Source organism: Oryx dammah, unplaced genomic scaffold (genome assembly GCF_014754425.2).
Source record: "Oryx dammah isolate SB20612 unplaced genomic scaffold, SCBI_Odam_1.1 HiC_scaffold_10, whole genome shotgun sequence".
Taxonomy (NCBI): Eukaryota; Metazoa; Chordata; class Mammalia; order Artiodactyla; family Bovidae; genus Oryx; species Oryx dammah.
This window is the reverse complement of record NW_024070194.1, coordinates 43962788-43977976: the sequence shown is the minus strand read 5'-3', so window position 1 is coordinate 43977976 and position 15189 is coordinate 43962788. Positions and strand designations below refer to the sequence as shown.

Genomic DNA, 15189 nt, shown 5'->3' with positions numbered 1-15189 from the left:
GAAAACTGACCTTTTCCAGTCCTGTGGCCACGGCTGAGTTTTCCAAATTTGCTGGCATCTTGAGTGCAGCACTTTCACAGCATTATCTTTCAGGATTTGAATTAGCTCAACTGGAATTCCATCACCTCCACTAGCTTTGTTCATAGTGATGCTTTCTAAGGCCCACCTGACTTCACTTTCCAAGATGTCTGGCTCTAGATTCGTGATCACATCATCATGATTATCTGGGTTGTGAAGATCTTTTTTGTACAGTTCTTCCGTGTATTCTTGCCACCTCTTCTTAATATCTTCTGCTTCTGTTAGGTCCATACCATTTCTGTCCTTTATCGAGCCCATCTTTGCATGAAATGTTCCCTTGGTATCTCTAATTTTCTTGAAGAGATCTCTAGTCTTTCCCATTCTGTTCTTTTCCTCTATTTCTTTGCATTGATCGCTGAAGAAGGCTTTCTTATCTCTTCTTGCTATTCTTTGGAACTCTGCATTCAGATGTTTATATCTTTCCTTCTCTCCTTTGCTTTTTGGCTCTCTTCTTTTCACAGCTATTTGTAAGGCCTCCCCAGACAGCCATTTTGCTTTTTTGCATTTCTTTTCCATGGGGATGGTCTTGATCCCTGTCTCCTGTACAATGTCACGAACCTCATTCCATAGTTCATCAGGCACTCTATCTATCAGATCTAGGCCCTTAAATCTATTTCTCACTTCCACTGTATAATCATAAGGGATTTGATTTAGGTCATACCTGAATGGTCTAGCGGTTTTCCCTACTTTCTTCACTTTGAGTCTGAATTTGGCAATAAGGAGTTCATGATCTGAGCCACAGTCAGCTCCTGGTCTTGTGTTTGTTGACTGTATAGAGCTTCTCCATATTTGGCTGCAAAGAATATAATCAATCTGATTTCGGTGTTGACCGTCTGGTGATGTCCATGTGTAGAGTCTTCTCTTGTGTTGTTGGAAGAGGGTGTTTGTTATGACCAGTGCATTTTCTTGGCAAAACTCTATTAGTCTTTGCCCTGCTTCATGCCGCATTCCAAGGCCAAATTTGCCTGTTACTCCAGGTGTTTCTTGACTTCCTACTTTTGCATTCCAGTCCCCTATAATGAAAAGGACATCTCTTTTGGGTGTTAGTTCTAAAAGGTCTTGTAGGTCTTCATAGAACCGTTCAACTTCAGCTTCTTCAGCGTTACTGGTTGGGGCATAGACTTGGATTACTGTGATATTGAATGGTTTGCCTTGGAGACGAACAGAGATCATTCTGTCGTTTTTGAGATTGCATCCAAGTACTGCATTTCCGACTCTTTTGTTGACCATGATGGCTACTCCATTTCTTTTGAGGGATTCCTGCCCGCAGTAGTAGATATAATGGTCATCTGAGTTAAATTCACCCATTCCAGTCCATTTTAGTTCACTGATTCCTGAATGTCGACGTTCACCCTTGCCATGTCTTGTTTGACCACTTCCAATTTGCCTTGATTCATGGACCTGACATTCCAGGTTCCTATGCAATATTGCTCTTTACAGCATCGGATCTTGCTTCTATCACCAGTCACATGCACAACTGGGCAAATTGGGAAAAGGGAGCCTTCCGGGCACATTCCTTGGCCTGCAGAAGGTACCTCGGGGCAGAGTTTAGGCCAGGAGAGCAGGTAGTGTAGAACTAGCCCTGGTCTTATCATAGTCACCCCTCACCTCCTTGTCCCAAGTTCACATCACACTCAGGATTAAATCCAGACGGATTACAGGCCTACAAAGAAGCAAATACATCATACATAAAGAGGCAAAATGACTTGTGTCTTAGAGAAAACCAAGGAGACTTTCTTACTTCCAGATAAGGAGTGTCTTCCTAGACAAGGGAGAGTCAGCAAGAGCCTTAAGTAACTTTTGATTCTATCAACATTCAAAGTTTAAGGAAATTTGGGACTTCCCAGGTAGTCCAGTGGTTAAAACTTCTTGCTCCCAAAGCAGGGGGCCCGGGTTCCGCCGCGGTCAGGGAGCTAGATCCCACATGCCAGAACTAAGAATTTGCCTGCCATGATGAAGAGCAACTAAGAGCTAGCACAGGCAAAATAAATGTGTATGTGTGTGTGTGTTTAATTTAAGGAAATTTAAAAGGCAGAGAAACAGGATGAGGGGGGAATCTTCAGTATTTGAGACAAGGGATTCATATCCACAACTTAAGAAAAATCAGCAAACCCCTAAACAGGCAACAAATAAATGAACAGATAATCCCTTTGGGAAAAAATACAAATAGATGACCAAAACATGATGAAGGGAAGAAAAACTTGCCACCCCAAAGTATCTCTTTGGCATGCAGATTATTTAAAGCTGGAGACAATAGCTCTGAAGACTCAGGAAGAACCTGTGACCTTCCCCTTAAACTGCCTAAAAAAAAACACAGATAGAGGACCTGTACCAGGAAGGGAGCCATTGCCTAGAAGCCTCTAACTCACATGAGGCATTGGACGGGAAGTCATGGCCCATTGTCTCTGCAGGGCCCAGCAAACCTTTGTTTTCCAAACAGCTGCTGGTCCATCTCCTAAGAACTACCTTCCTTCCCTTTGAAGCCCGAAACCACTGTTCCAACATTCTCTTTTGTCTTTAACTGAAGGTGATATTTAAAGGTTTTGGCCATTTGGGTTCTTTTGGCTCTCCCCTATGTGTACATGTTATTACACTTTGTTTGACTTTCTGCTGTTAACCTGTTTCATCCTAATTTAATTTATTTTAGTTATTTTGGCCCTGCCACACAGCATGTGGAATCTTAGTTCCCCACAGAGATGGAGTCCTCGCCCCTTCCAGTGGAAGCTGAGAGTGTTAACCACTGGACATCCAAGAACGTTCCCACTTTTTTTTTTTTTTTTTTTTAATTCTTAAATCTTTGACCAGCCAGAAGAGTGAAGAAGGGCAGAGAAAAATTTCTTCCTTCCCAACAAAAATAATCTTTGCAAAGCACTAAGATAATAAAAAGCCATTTATCAGATTAGCCAAAGCTTAATAATATTGATACTTCCCTGGTAGCTCAGATGGTAAAGAATCCACCTGCAATGCAGGAGACTCAGGTTCAATCCCTGGGTTAGGAAGATCCCCTGAAGGAGGGCATGGCAAACCACTCCAGGAATCTTGGCTGGAGAATCCCATAGACAGAGAAGACTGGCGAGCTATATAGTCCATGGGCTCGCAAAGAGACAGGACTGAGCAACTAACACACAGTAAATGCTGACAAGTGAGGTGGATGTTTTCAAAGAAGGTGGAGGCACTGCAGTTGGGCACAGTCCCCCGGAGAGCCACATGGTACCTCCTCATAACCTCCTATGTGTCTACAATTTGGCATTTTCTCTTGAGTTTTCACACGGTACACAAGGCTGCTCATCACAGTCATGATTTTGACAGCAACGTATTAGAAACAACCTAAGCATTTATCAAAGTAGAATGGATACATGGGGTATTCCTAGATATATCCCTGCATGGTTTATCCCTTTGGTGGAAAACCATTCCCACTTGAAATGAATTAACCAAGGGTGGGACTTTCCTAGTGGTCCAGTGGTTAAGACTCAAATGCAGAGCAGGGAGGATTCAATCCATGGTCGGGGAACTCACAGCCTACATGCTATGCGGCACAGACGAAAAATTAAAAGTAAACAAAATAAAAAGAATTAACCAAGTATTCATGTATCAACATTTTCTTAGGTGAAATGAGCATGAGCGAGCTATGGGACAGTACATCAGTACAATTCCATTTGCAGAAAAAGCGCACAATGATAACATTCAAGATTGAAACACGCAAAACTGGGCTTCCCTGCCTCCCAGTGCAGGAGACGTAGGTTTGACCCCCGGTCTGGGAAGATCCCACATGCCGCAGAGCAGCTAGGCCTGTGCGTCACAACTACTGAGCCTGTGCTCTAGAGCCTGGGAGCTGCAACTCCTCAAGCCCATGGGCCCTACAGCCCATGCACTGAGACAAGAGAAGTCACCGCAACAAGAAGCCTGTACACCCAACTGAGAGTAGCCCCTGCTCGCCACAGCTGGAGAAAAGCCCTCACAGCAACGAAGACCCGGCACAGCCAAAAATTAATTAATTAATTAAAATGTTTTAAAAAGAATGATACACACAAAACTGATCATTGTGAGTCCTTCTGAGTAGGTGGGGTTAGTGGCAGTAGTCAAGGGAGATTAGTTTTAACTATGTCGACTGAAAAAAATGCACAACCTAAAAGTTGAGAATTATGTTTTATTCAGGGGACATACCAAGGACTTAAGCCCAGGAGATGGCCTCTCAGATAGCTCTGAGGGACTGTTCCAAAGAGGTAAAGGAGGAGCCAGGATACACAGGAGTTTTTACAACAAAAAACAAGTAGCTGGAACATCAAAATATTACTGTTAATTAAAGAAAAAGACATCTCTAGTTGATGAATTTAGCACTTTCCTATGGGAAAGAAGCAAGAGTCTGGGCTCGTTGAAATCACGTCTTGGTGTGCATCTTTCTATCTACCTTCATATCCTGGTTTTCTCCACCCTGAATCCCCTCAAGGTGCACGATCTGGGAGCTACAGTGGCTGAGGGCTTGGTGGCCATGACATCCTTTGTTTACTGACATGATAGGTGATACTCTTTATCCACTGCTTCAGTAATCTTTGGGGACTGGGATATTAGTTCTCTGAGCAGGCATGGAATCCCCACCCCCTGCCCTGGAAGCACAGTCTTAAGCACTGGGCCACCAGGAAAGTACAAATAACCCATGATTTCATGGAAATATATATATGTATTATGTCTGTAATTATAATTAAAATTTCACAAACATCAATGCAAACACTCTTGGGAGAGGGCTTCCCTGGTAGCTCAGATGGTAAAGAAAGTGAAGTCGCCCAGTCCTGTCCGACTCTTCGCAACCCCATGGACTGTAGCCTACCAGGCTCCTCTGTCCTTAGGATTTTCCAGGCAAGAATACTGGAGTGGGTTGCCATTTTCTTCTCCAGGATGGTAAAGAATCTGCCTGCAAATTCAGGAGACTCAGGTTCAATCACTGAGTTGGGAAGATTCCCCTGGAGGAGGAAATGGCAACCCACTCCAATATTCTTGCCTGGAGAATCCCAAGGACAGAGGAGCCTGGGGGACTACAGTCCACGGGGTCGCAGAGAGTCAGATATGACTGAGCAACTAACACATAAAAACAAAAAAAGGGCCAGATTCCAAGATGTTCCAGTGTCAGTCCCCAGACACTCCTCCACAAGTGAAGGCAAGCAGCCTTCATTACTTGTTTCCATGGTGACAGTTCCTGGGGGCAAAAATCTTCTGAAAGTTTGTAACAAGCCAATTATTTTCCAGATTGCTTTAGGAAAACTCCAGCATGGGGTGTGCCCACTAGACCTGGAGGCTCCGCCAGCTCAGCGGAAACAGGAAAGGCAGTTGTGAGGGTCAGTGGTTGTTTGTGACCTGGAGGTGGGTCTAAGCCCACAGAGCTGATAAGATTCTCAAGGCCCATCATATCCCAAGGCCAACTCAATGCACTTGGGGAATAGAAATTCCATGGCTGGGAGTCAGGCACTTGACTTTTCCCACACCCTAGGATTCAAGTCTTCATCTGTCAGTGACACATCCTTTCAAGAACCGCTGATAACATTCCTGAGTTAGTCCTGGAATTCCTGTATCAGAACTTGCTCTATAAGCGCTTTCTTTTTTACTTGACCTTCAAGAGAATCTCTCTCCTCTTATCTAACTCTAAAATAAAGAAAGCAAGATTGAGTCCCTCCTTTCCCCTCCCTCCAGCCTACCCTGCAAGCAAGGGTGTCAGACAACTTCTCTCCTGGTCCATCAGGTCATTGGGGAAAATTGTTATCTAGTGGGCAGATCTCGAGCTTAGAGACTTTGGGGCAGACAGACAGAAGGAGGGTTGGAGTCCAGAAACACTAATCTTCTGTAGTGGGGATGAAACGGCCTCTTTGCAGGCAGGGAGGTGAATGAGTCTGTTTTAAGTGTCAGCTTTATCAGCTCTCTGCTTCCTAGCGGGTCACCATTCATATAAAGAGAGGACTAAATTAGGAAGAAAATGTGAGAGCATTTAGGGGCAGGCTCCAAGATGTTTTCATCTTGTCATCCTATGTACTCACCCAAACCCCAGCCCTAGTATCAGGGGTTCAGGAATAAGTGGGTACGGAGGGATTCAGGACTCAGCTGACAGGGGTCGGGCTGGGATTGGAAGGAAGGTCTTTCTGAGCCACAGCTGGGGTCCTCACCACTGCTCTTTCGACTTAAAAAAAAAATAGTCGCCACCTAAAAGATGAGAGTTACGTTTTATTCGACGGAAATTTTTAGGACTTAAGCCCAGGAGGTAGCATCTCAAGTAGTCTTGAGAAAATTGCTCCAGGGGAGCGGGGTAAGGAGATCGGTGAGGAGCCAGGTTATATAGAAGTTTTGCAACAAAGGGTAGGTAGTCTGAACATCAAAAGTATTTTTGTGAATTAAAGAGAACCAGATATCACAAGGAATTTAGTGCTTTTCTGTATATGGGAAGTGCAGGAGTCTGGGCTCACTGAAATCATTCTTTTCATATGCATCTCAACTATCTGGGGCCAGTGTCCTGGGTGGTTTTTTTTTTTTTTTTTTCCCACATCCTGAGCTCCAACCAGTCCATCCTAAAAGAAATCAGTCCTGAATGTTCATTGGAAGGACTGATGCTGAAGCTGAAACTCTAATACTCTGGCCACCTGATGTGAAGAACTGACTCACTGGAAAACACCCTGATGCTGGGAAAGATTGAAGGCAGGAGGAGAAGGGGACAACAGAGGATGAGATGGTTGGATGGCATCACCGACTCGATGGACATGAGTTTGAGTCAACTCTGGGAGTTGGTGATGGACAGGGAGGCCTGGTGTGCTGCGGTCCAAGGGGACACAACTGAGCCACTGAACTAAACTGAGCTCCCTTGGGCTCACTGAAGGGAGTGGTTGCAATCTGATGGCTGTTAGAGCTCAGGTATTTTTCCTCCTTCCTGAGTGCCCTGGAGGGCTGAAATCGCTGATGACTGTGACATCATTGTTTACTGATAAGGTAGGAAGCACTGGTTTCTCTGTCAGATAGAGAATGCAAAGCGGGCTGCCTCACACACTGTACCCCCTGCTGCTGGAAGTGTGGCCCCAATGGTGAGGTTCCCCCGACAGGTTCCCACCCAAAATAATTATAGAGTGGTCCACATCAGTGTAGACTTCTGTGCTGGAGCTGCACAGGTCCCATGTTGTCCCGGTCGAGCCCTGGGTGTGATCTTGGGAAAGAACCTGGGGCTTCCCGAATTCTCCTGCCCTTGGCCTGGCTGCAGGGTAGGGTGAAACTCATCCCACGGAATACTTCCTGTGCTTTGTTCTGGACCCCAGGGCGGGGGCACTGGCTTTCTGAGCAGAATGAGGGAGGGACGCAGAGACCCAGCCCCAGGCTTGTTACCCCTGTGGCGGCTGCAGAAGCGGCTAGTCCTACCAGCAGCCATCTCCCTGCTCCGCACACCAGGCCTGAGGGGTATTCAGAACACAGGCCGTGCCCTGACTTTCTCCGGGCAGGCTCTCTGTGCCCTGACCGTGTTGCTGCTTGTGGGATTTTCTGGAGAGAACATAGCTACTGTGTTTTGAACAAGTACTACTATCCCACCAGCTCTGTGCCCTGAAACCTGAGGCCCATCTCTGGTGCCAATTCACTGAGTAACAGCCGTTTGGCTGTGTTGCCACCCCCTCGGGCATCCGCACATGCCCAGGGCGGCCAAACAGGGTTGCGGAAAGCCACACTGGCTTCCAGCTTGGCACATGCGTAGGCAGCCCCTTGTCCCCTGGAGGAGTTCTAACCGAGACCCAGATGTGCTGGGGTCTCAGGTTATGTAAGTGGATTTGGAGAATCTTTGATGAAGCAGTTTACACTGAAACTGACTGCTGTTGGCTTTAACACAGGAAAAGGCTAAAACTTCGGTTCACACTGCTCCCCCTTCGGTGGGTGGTAAGTTATCCCTGTTTGCCCTCAAAGAATGAAATCTGGAAGAACATGAGAGCATAACGGGTGAGGTCAAACATCTGCCAGAATTAAAACCAATCAAACACACCTGTATCTGGGAACAGTGGTGGGGAGCAGCTTACATCCCATCAGGGACCTCGGGGCTGACCTCAGGGAGCAGCAGACAATTTAGGATGACTCTTGTTGCTGGAGGCCTGGCTCTGGAACCTTAGCCTCTGGTCCATCCGTCAGGTAAATCTGTGCTATCCAATGGATGAGTTGGGGTCAAAAGGGGTGGAGAGGGGAGATGGAGGGGGGTGAAAACGCCCTCAATCCAGCCAGAGCGTCCCAGAGTCATCCAGCCAGGGCAAACTCTGTGGTCATCCACCTTCATGTCTTGGGGTCCCGGCCCTTCCCTTCTGCTTTACAGATAAGGGGTGTCACCTGTGGTTTACCATCTGGGTGTATTGAGTGACAACCACAGTTTGTAGTGTGTGTTCAGGACAGAGAGAGCTGGCTGGAGGGGTCAGCTGCTTCTCTCAGGGAAAGCCATTCAGTTCGTGATGATGGCCGTGAAGGAGACTGAGGGCAGAAAGGATGAACGTTCTGGGGTGGGAATCTTCCCTTTGAGATTTGCCGGAGGTCAAGATTGGGCCTTCCCAGGGCATGCCTGCTTGCTCCCTCATGGGCCATGTGTGACCTTCCTGCCCTAGAAAGGGGAGAGGGGACCCCCACACAGATACTCAGACACCCCCAGCTCACCCCACTCACTCCCACCTTTTTTGTCCTTCGTTTTTCCATTTTCCTACATATTCACCCTTTTTCTTATATATCTAATAAGTTTGATGACAAAGTCAGTTAAACATACAGAAGATCACGTATTACATGCATCACTAGCTCCGTCCAGTATCATCATTTTGCCACTTTAAGAAATGAAGTGCTGCAGGTGGCTGAGATGCTCTACCTGTGCCTACCTCCATCTACCTGTTCATACCTCCACGCACCTGTGCACACCTCCACCCACTGTGCACACCTCCATCCACTTCTCTTCCTGAGAACTAGGATGATTAACCCTATACTGCATCTTGGAGTCATCTATTTTCATGTATATATCTACAAACACTCAACAGTACGATTTTGCTTAAAGTTCATATACTGAGTGTAATCTGTTTCACTTTTTTTTGCTTTTATGAAAACTTGTTTGAGCTTTTGCCTGTGTTGATGTATGTAATCTGGTTCTTTTTCTTTTTTTGCCTTCGCCGGGCAGGTTTATGGGGCCGGGCAGGTTTATGGGATTTTATTTCTCTAATCCAGGATTGAACCCATGCCCTTTGTGGTGGAAATGCAGAGTCTTAACCACGAGACCACCAGGGAGGTCCTAGTTCATTCATTTTAACTGCTGTGGAGTATTCTATACCTCCATTTATCTGATGTCTCCAATTGGTGGACATTTAGGTGCTTATAATTTGGTGTTCTTACAAATGGTGGTGTGGCCAGTATTCTCATCTCACCCAGGGGTGTGGGTTTCTCTCAAGCATGTGCACAGGAGTCTGTGTCTCTATAAGGTACCACACACCACTTTCCAACGTGCTCGCCAAACATGCCTCCAGCAACATGTGAGTGCTCCTGTTTTCCCACATCCTCAAGGATTTGACATTGTCAGACTTTTAATTTTTGCCTCTGGAATGTGTCTCAAAGGAAATCCCCTTATCTCCTCTTCTAAGGCCCCAGTGCTTCCAGAAGCTCCACCTACAGCCTGCACCCCAGTCACACACAAAGGGGATGGACTTGGCTGGCCCCCCGTCCCCTGACTTCTAAGTGCTGAGAGTGCACACAGCTGTTTGCTGGGGCCCCTTCTCCCTCCTCCCCACCCCCCATAGGTAGTCTCTCCTTGTCACAGTGACCTATTCCAGTGACTTCCAAATGTATAAGTTGTTCTACCCTTAGTAAGGCAATGGCACCCCACTCCAGTACTCTTGCCTGGAAAATCCCATGGATGGAGGAGCCTGGTAGGCTGCAGTCCCTGGGGTCGATAAGTTGGACATGACTGAGCGATTTCACTTTCACCTTTCGCTTTCATGCATTGGAGAAGGAAATGGCAACCCACTTCTTGCCTGGAGAATCCCAGGGATGGGGGAGCCTGGTGGGCTGCCGTCTATGGGGTCGAACAGTCGGACACAACTGAAGTGACTTAGCAATAGCAATAGCAATACATTGAATTGATGACCAACAAGCAACTCAGTTAAAACTTAACCTGTGCAGTGTCCAGCTGGGTTTCTTCCTCAAATCTGATCCTTCCCCATTTTTTCCTCAGTGAAAGGCACTATCATCTATCTAATTGCTCAAGCCAACAACTTAGGAGTGGCCTTGAGACTTCTCTCCCCCGACACCCGCATTGAGTCCATCTCTCAGCTTCCATGTCCAGTGATTCCTGGTTTTTCCCCACTTCTCTCTGATACCACTCTGGTCCGCACCACCGTCGTCTCTTGCCTGGACCATTGCAGTTGCCTTCTAACTACTTTTGCTGCTTTTCCTTACAAACCACGTGTAGCCAGCAGCCAAGGGGATCTTTTTAGAACATAAAACAAGTAAAATGGCCATTCCCCTACTAAAGCCCTCCAATGGTTCTCAGTTGAAAACTCAAACCCAAGGGTACTGTAATCTAGAAGGTGGACAAGGGCTGGTGGCAGGCAGACCACACTTTTCCACAAACCTCCCTCGCCTCTGGGACTCGCTGTGTGGAGGGCTCCTCCCCTGATCTTTTCTTGGCTCTCTTTTCATTCAGGGCTTCATCACTTCCTCAAAGACCTGTCCTGACCACCCACCATAGCTAGGGTGACCCTTCAGCTGCCACCTACAACACCACTCAATTCTCTTTTCATTGTGCAACTTCTCGATGCTCAGTGCTGTGGTCTGTGTCCCAGATAGAATATCATCTCCATGAGAAATGTCATGGAGTGCTTAGCATGAAGTGAGTAGCCATAAAATTCTGAATGAATGAATAGATGAGGGTCAATATTTTGGTACAGCCTATAGACTCAAAATGTCGCACAGAGTCGGACATGACTGAAGCGACTTAGCAGCAGCAGCAGCATAGACTCAAAATGAAATTTCTCCCAGAGTCTCTCTGGGTGGGATAAAAGCTGCTTGAGGCAAGACGACAACATCTTTAAGCTAGAATAATGATTCGCCAGCATTTTATCCCCGGGACCCCTTTACACTGTGAAAAATTATGGAGAGCTTGACATGTGGGTTATGCCTACAGAAATCTGCTATATTAGGAAAGAAATAATTTAAATGTTTATTTAAAAATATTAATTGGTTTCTTGTTGACATAAGTAACATTTATATGAAAACATCTGTTAATTTAGCCGCTAAGTTGTGTCCAACTCTTTTGTGATGCTATGGACTGCAGTCTGCCAGGCTCCTCTGTCCATGGGACTTCCCAGGCAAGAATACTGGAGTGGGTTGCCATTTCCTTTTCCAAGGGATCATCCCAATTCAAAGACTGAACCTGTGTCTCTTGCAGTGCAGGTAGATTCTTTACCACGAGCCACCTGGGAAGTCCCATATGAAAAAATAACTACATTTTTTAAAAAAATGAATGAGCAGTGACACTTTGAGTAGCTGTTCCACAGATCCTGATTAGCATCATGAAGATTCTTTTGAATGAGTGGACGTGGGGAGGAAGGGGGGCTCAAGAATTCAGACCAAACTTCAGGGTCAGATGTAGCTTCTCCCCAAGCATGCAGGCAAGGAATGCAAGACCACACAAGTCTTCTCCAAGAAGAAGACACGTTTCCCCATCTCTTCCCCTGCGGCTCCCTGACTGCCTGCTCACCCGCTCCTACCCCCGAACAACCCTCTCTCTTCCCTTTCCCCTAACAAGTCATTGGAAGTTGATTTGCCAACTGTATGTATCTTCAAAATAGACATCTTTCTGTAACCAGAATAAGGATGGTATAAAGTTTAATCCAGGGCATCCATTTTGACTGTTCACTTTGACAGTATGAATGTTGAAGCCTGGTTTCGCCAAGATTTGTTTATTCCTCTTTGTACTTCATGTTGAGAAAGCAAACTGGGCGTCATATTTTTGTTTTATTTATGTCATATTTTAGGGTGATACCGAAACCTAAGTTCTTCCTCTTTCTCAGAAGCTGCTCCCTCCCTATTTCCCCCCTCCTCTGGGTAAAGGAAATTCAAAAAGCCAGGATATTTTTTTTAAAAAAAAGAAAAGAAAAGTGGTCATCTCTGTGCTCCTATTGAAGTGGCTGAAGCTGCCCAGCTCTGGGCACGCCTCTTCCACTTCCTGACGTCACACTATTTTTGTCTTTGAATAGCTCATTGACACAATTGCCTCGGAGATCGGCGAACTGAAACAGGAGATGGTGCAGACAGATGTCAGCCTGGAAAATGGCCTGGGACCCACCGAAGCCCACAGGTGACCGAGGCGATTAGGCATCGGGGACGCGATGGGGGCGATGTGACCCTGGTAGCCACCGGGATAGCTGTTCCGGTCGCCTGGCAGGTTTGGGAACTGGGGGTGTGGTGGCCACTCCAGAAGAATCTTCTGTAGGAGGTGGGAGTGGCCTAGGAACCAGTTGTCTGGGTTCACGTTAATCCCTCCGAAGGCACTTGAACTTTACACCTTCTCCATTCCTCTTGGCATCAGAACCCGGAAACCTAAAGTTCTGTCTGCCACCTCCACCTTCTCACAGTGATGGAAACAGTAACGCAGCGGGAGCCTCCGTGTGCAAAACAGAATTCAGTGTAGCCCGTGTCTGTCTCCAGAAGGTTTAAAGGGAGCACTAAAGAGGATGGACTCGTTTTGCATTCTCAGGTCAGAAAAAACCCCAGCACCTTCCTCCATGGCCCTTAGCCTGAAATGTGACCCAGCGTATTGGAAATTGGATGTGGTTGTAAGCGATGAAGAAAGGCACTGGCTACCTGTGTTACGTTGTGTTCACAACGCACAAGGTCTAAGTAGGTAATTAAGGACTGGCATTTTCTGCAGAATGAGGATACAGAGGTTGGGAGTGGGCAGGCTGGAGGAGAGTCCCCAGACCTTTTCCAGTTCTTGGAAGCTCTAGTTCTTTGTAAGGACAGGAGGGCATAGTCAGTAGAAAATGCCATAGACACTTCGTGCTGCGGAGGCCAGATTCATTAGCAGTTTCCCCTTTTTCTCAAGAAATGGGGTTGAGGCTGCCTGGTGCAGTGTGGGGGTGAGATTTTTGGAATTGGTTTTGCTTGCAAGTCATGAGCTGGGCAGGAGGAGTCCTGCAGAGGCAGGCAAACCAGGTGAATCTGGTTGTCAGGGCAACTTTCAAACCAGCCCGACTTGTTCCTTCTGTAGCGGAGGGAGAACCAGCTGACCCAGGGCGGCACCCTGCCACCCTGCAGCTGCCACCCTGCAGCTGAGAGTCTGTGGGTCCACACCCTGAGTCTCTGGAGGAATGTGTCCCCCACTTAGCTGTGCAAATACTCTGTGCTGTGTGTCTCCTCTCCTTTTGTTCAAAAATGCGGGAGGTAGACTAGATGGTTCTCCCCTTGGCATTCTGTGACTTCCCCTTGACTTTGGTATGAACAGTTTTAGTGGGTTCATTTTTCCCCCCCAGAAACTAGGACAAATGCACACTGATTTTTGACCAGAGATTTTCTGCCCCGTGTTCAATCTAGTTCCAGACTCCATGGAACTTTTAGCCAGGTTTTTTCTCTTCACCCTTAACATCTCCTTTAAGGTTTTTAAATTTAAGAATGACTATAAACATTCCACGAAAACTTTTTTTTTTCCTTCATGTAGTGTCAGTTATTCTTGAATGCTACACTGGTTGATACTGAATTTATGAATTTTAAAGGCTTTTAAAAATGGGAAACAGGAAAGTTAGATTATCTTTTTTTAGTTTGTTTTTTAATTGAAGGATAGTTGTTTTACAATGTTGTGTTGGTTTCTACCAAACATCAACATGACTCAGCCATAGGTTTACCCATGTCCCCTCCCACTTGAACAGTCGTGGCACCTCCTTCCCCATCCCACCCCTCTAGGTTGTTACAGAGCCCTGGTTTGAGTTCCCTGAGTCATTCAGCAAATTCTCCTTGGCTATCTATTTTACATATGTTTCCAAGATTAAACGTGTATGGTGTTTACCACATGTGGACCACTGTTGTAAGTATATTACATCTGCCAACTCATTGAGTCTCCTAATGACCCTTGAAGGAAACTCTATCATGAGCCTAGTTCTCCTGATTTGGGACCCATGTGACATGGAAAAAAGCCCACCTGAGAAGCCTCTGGATTCTATGCTGGGATCTCTCACTGACTGTTTGGAGCATGGAACAGGGACTTAGTGTTAACCCCTCCTTTTTGCCCAGTGGAGAAGTCAGGAGAGGCAGATGATGGAGAGGTACTGCGAGGAGGACTCTGAGCTGTTTGCAAATGAGGGCAGAGCAGGACTGTGGTTCCAGGGAGACAGTGGGTCAGCCTGGCACAGAGCACCCTGAAGGGCAGATGACCGAGAAGCAGTGGGAGTGAGGGGAGCAGAACCCAGTCCAATGAGAGCCTTGTAGCCACTCCAGTGCTCTTGCCTGGAGAATCCCAGGGACGGCGGAGCCTGGTGGGTGGGCTGCCGTCTATGGGGTCGCACAGAGTAGGACACGACTGAAGCGACTTAGCAGCAGCAGCAGCAGAGAGAAGACACATCCCAACCCCATCCCACCCTCATCCCCTACCCCAGACGTGGGCAGGGCACCTTCTGGTGGCTGCAGGAAGGCATCCCAGTCACCTTTCTTTGTGACATCACCCATGGTGAGGATGCCTGGGCGCTGTGAGCTAACGTCACCTGCCCCAGGCAGTCACCAGGAAGCATCTGGGTGGATGCGAGGTGAAATACCCGCTGACTCCCCAGGTTAGGGTGCAGTTTCCGGCCTGCAGTGGCTCCTCTGTGGTTAATACTGAGATGAGCTGGAGGTCTTAAGCCTTTTTGGGTGTCATGGAGCCCCTCCTCGGGATAATACTTTAAATGCATAAAATAAAATATGTAGCGCGACAGCGGGAATAATTGAGATACGAGGATCAGAATTGTTAACGTGATTTCATAGCGTAGGTGCTCCTTTACTGCTCCTTTAAAGGCCAGGTCAGGCTGTGAGTTGAGGAGCCGCTCTCATCTGGAAGCGGAGATGAACACAGGCAGGACTGCACTGACACTGAGAACATCTGGGACTGCTGGTGGT

The 15189-nt window shown here is 46.9% G+C and overlaps 1 protein-coding gene across 6 annotated transcripts in view; it reads left to right on the top strand.

Moving 5' to 3' along the window:
- The window catches only part of RIN2 (Ras and Rab interactor 2), a 202200-nt gene that overhangs the window by 126885 nt on the left and 60126 nt on the right, over nt 1-15189 (top strand). For 4 of the 6 annotated variants that reach the window (XM_040247964.1, XM_040247963.1, XM_040247966.1 and 1 more), the window contains one exon: nt 12303-12403. The exons of 1 other annotated variant lie outside the window; for it this stretch is intronic. In XM_040247964.1, coding sequence (XP_040103898.1) covers nt 12303-12403 — 101 coding nt within the window. Of the gene's footprint in view, nt 1-12302; nt 12803-15189 lie in introns of all 6 variants that reach the window. One more of the 6 variants, XM_040247968.1, reaches the window with a different exon arrangement.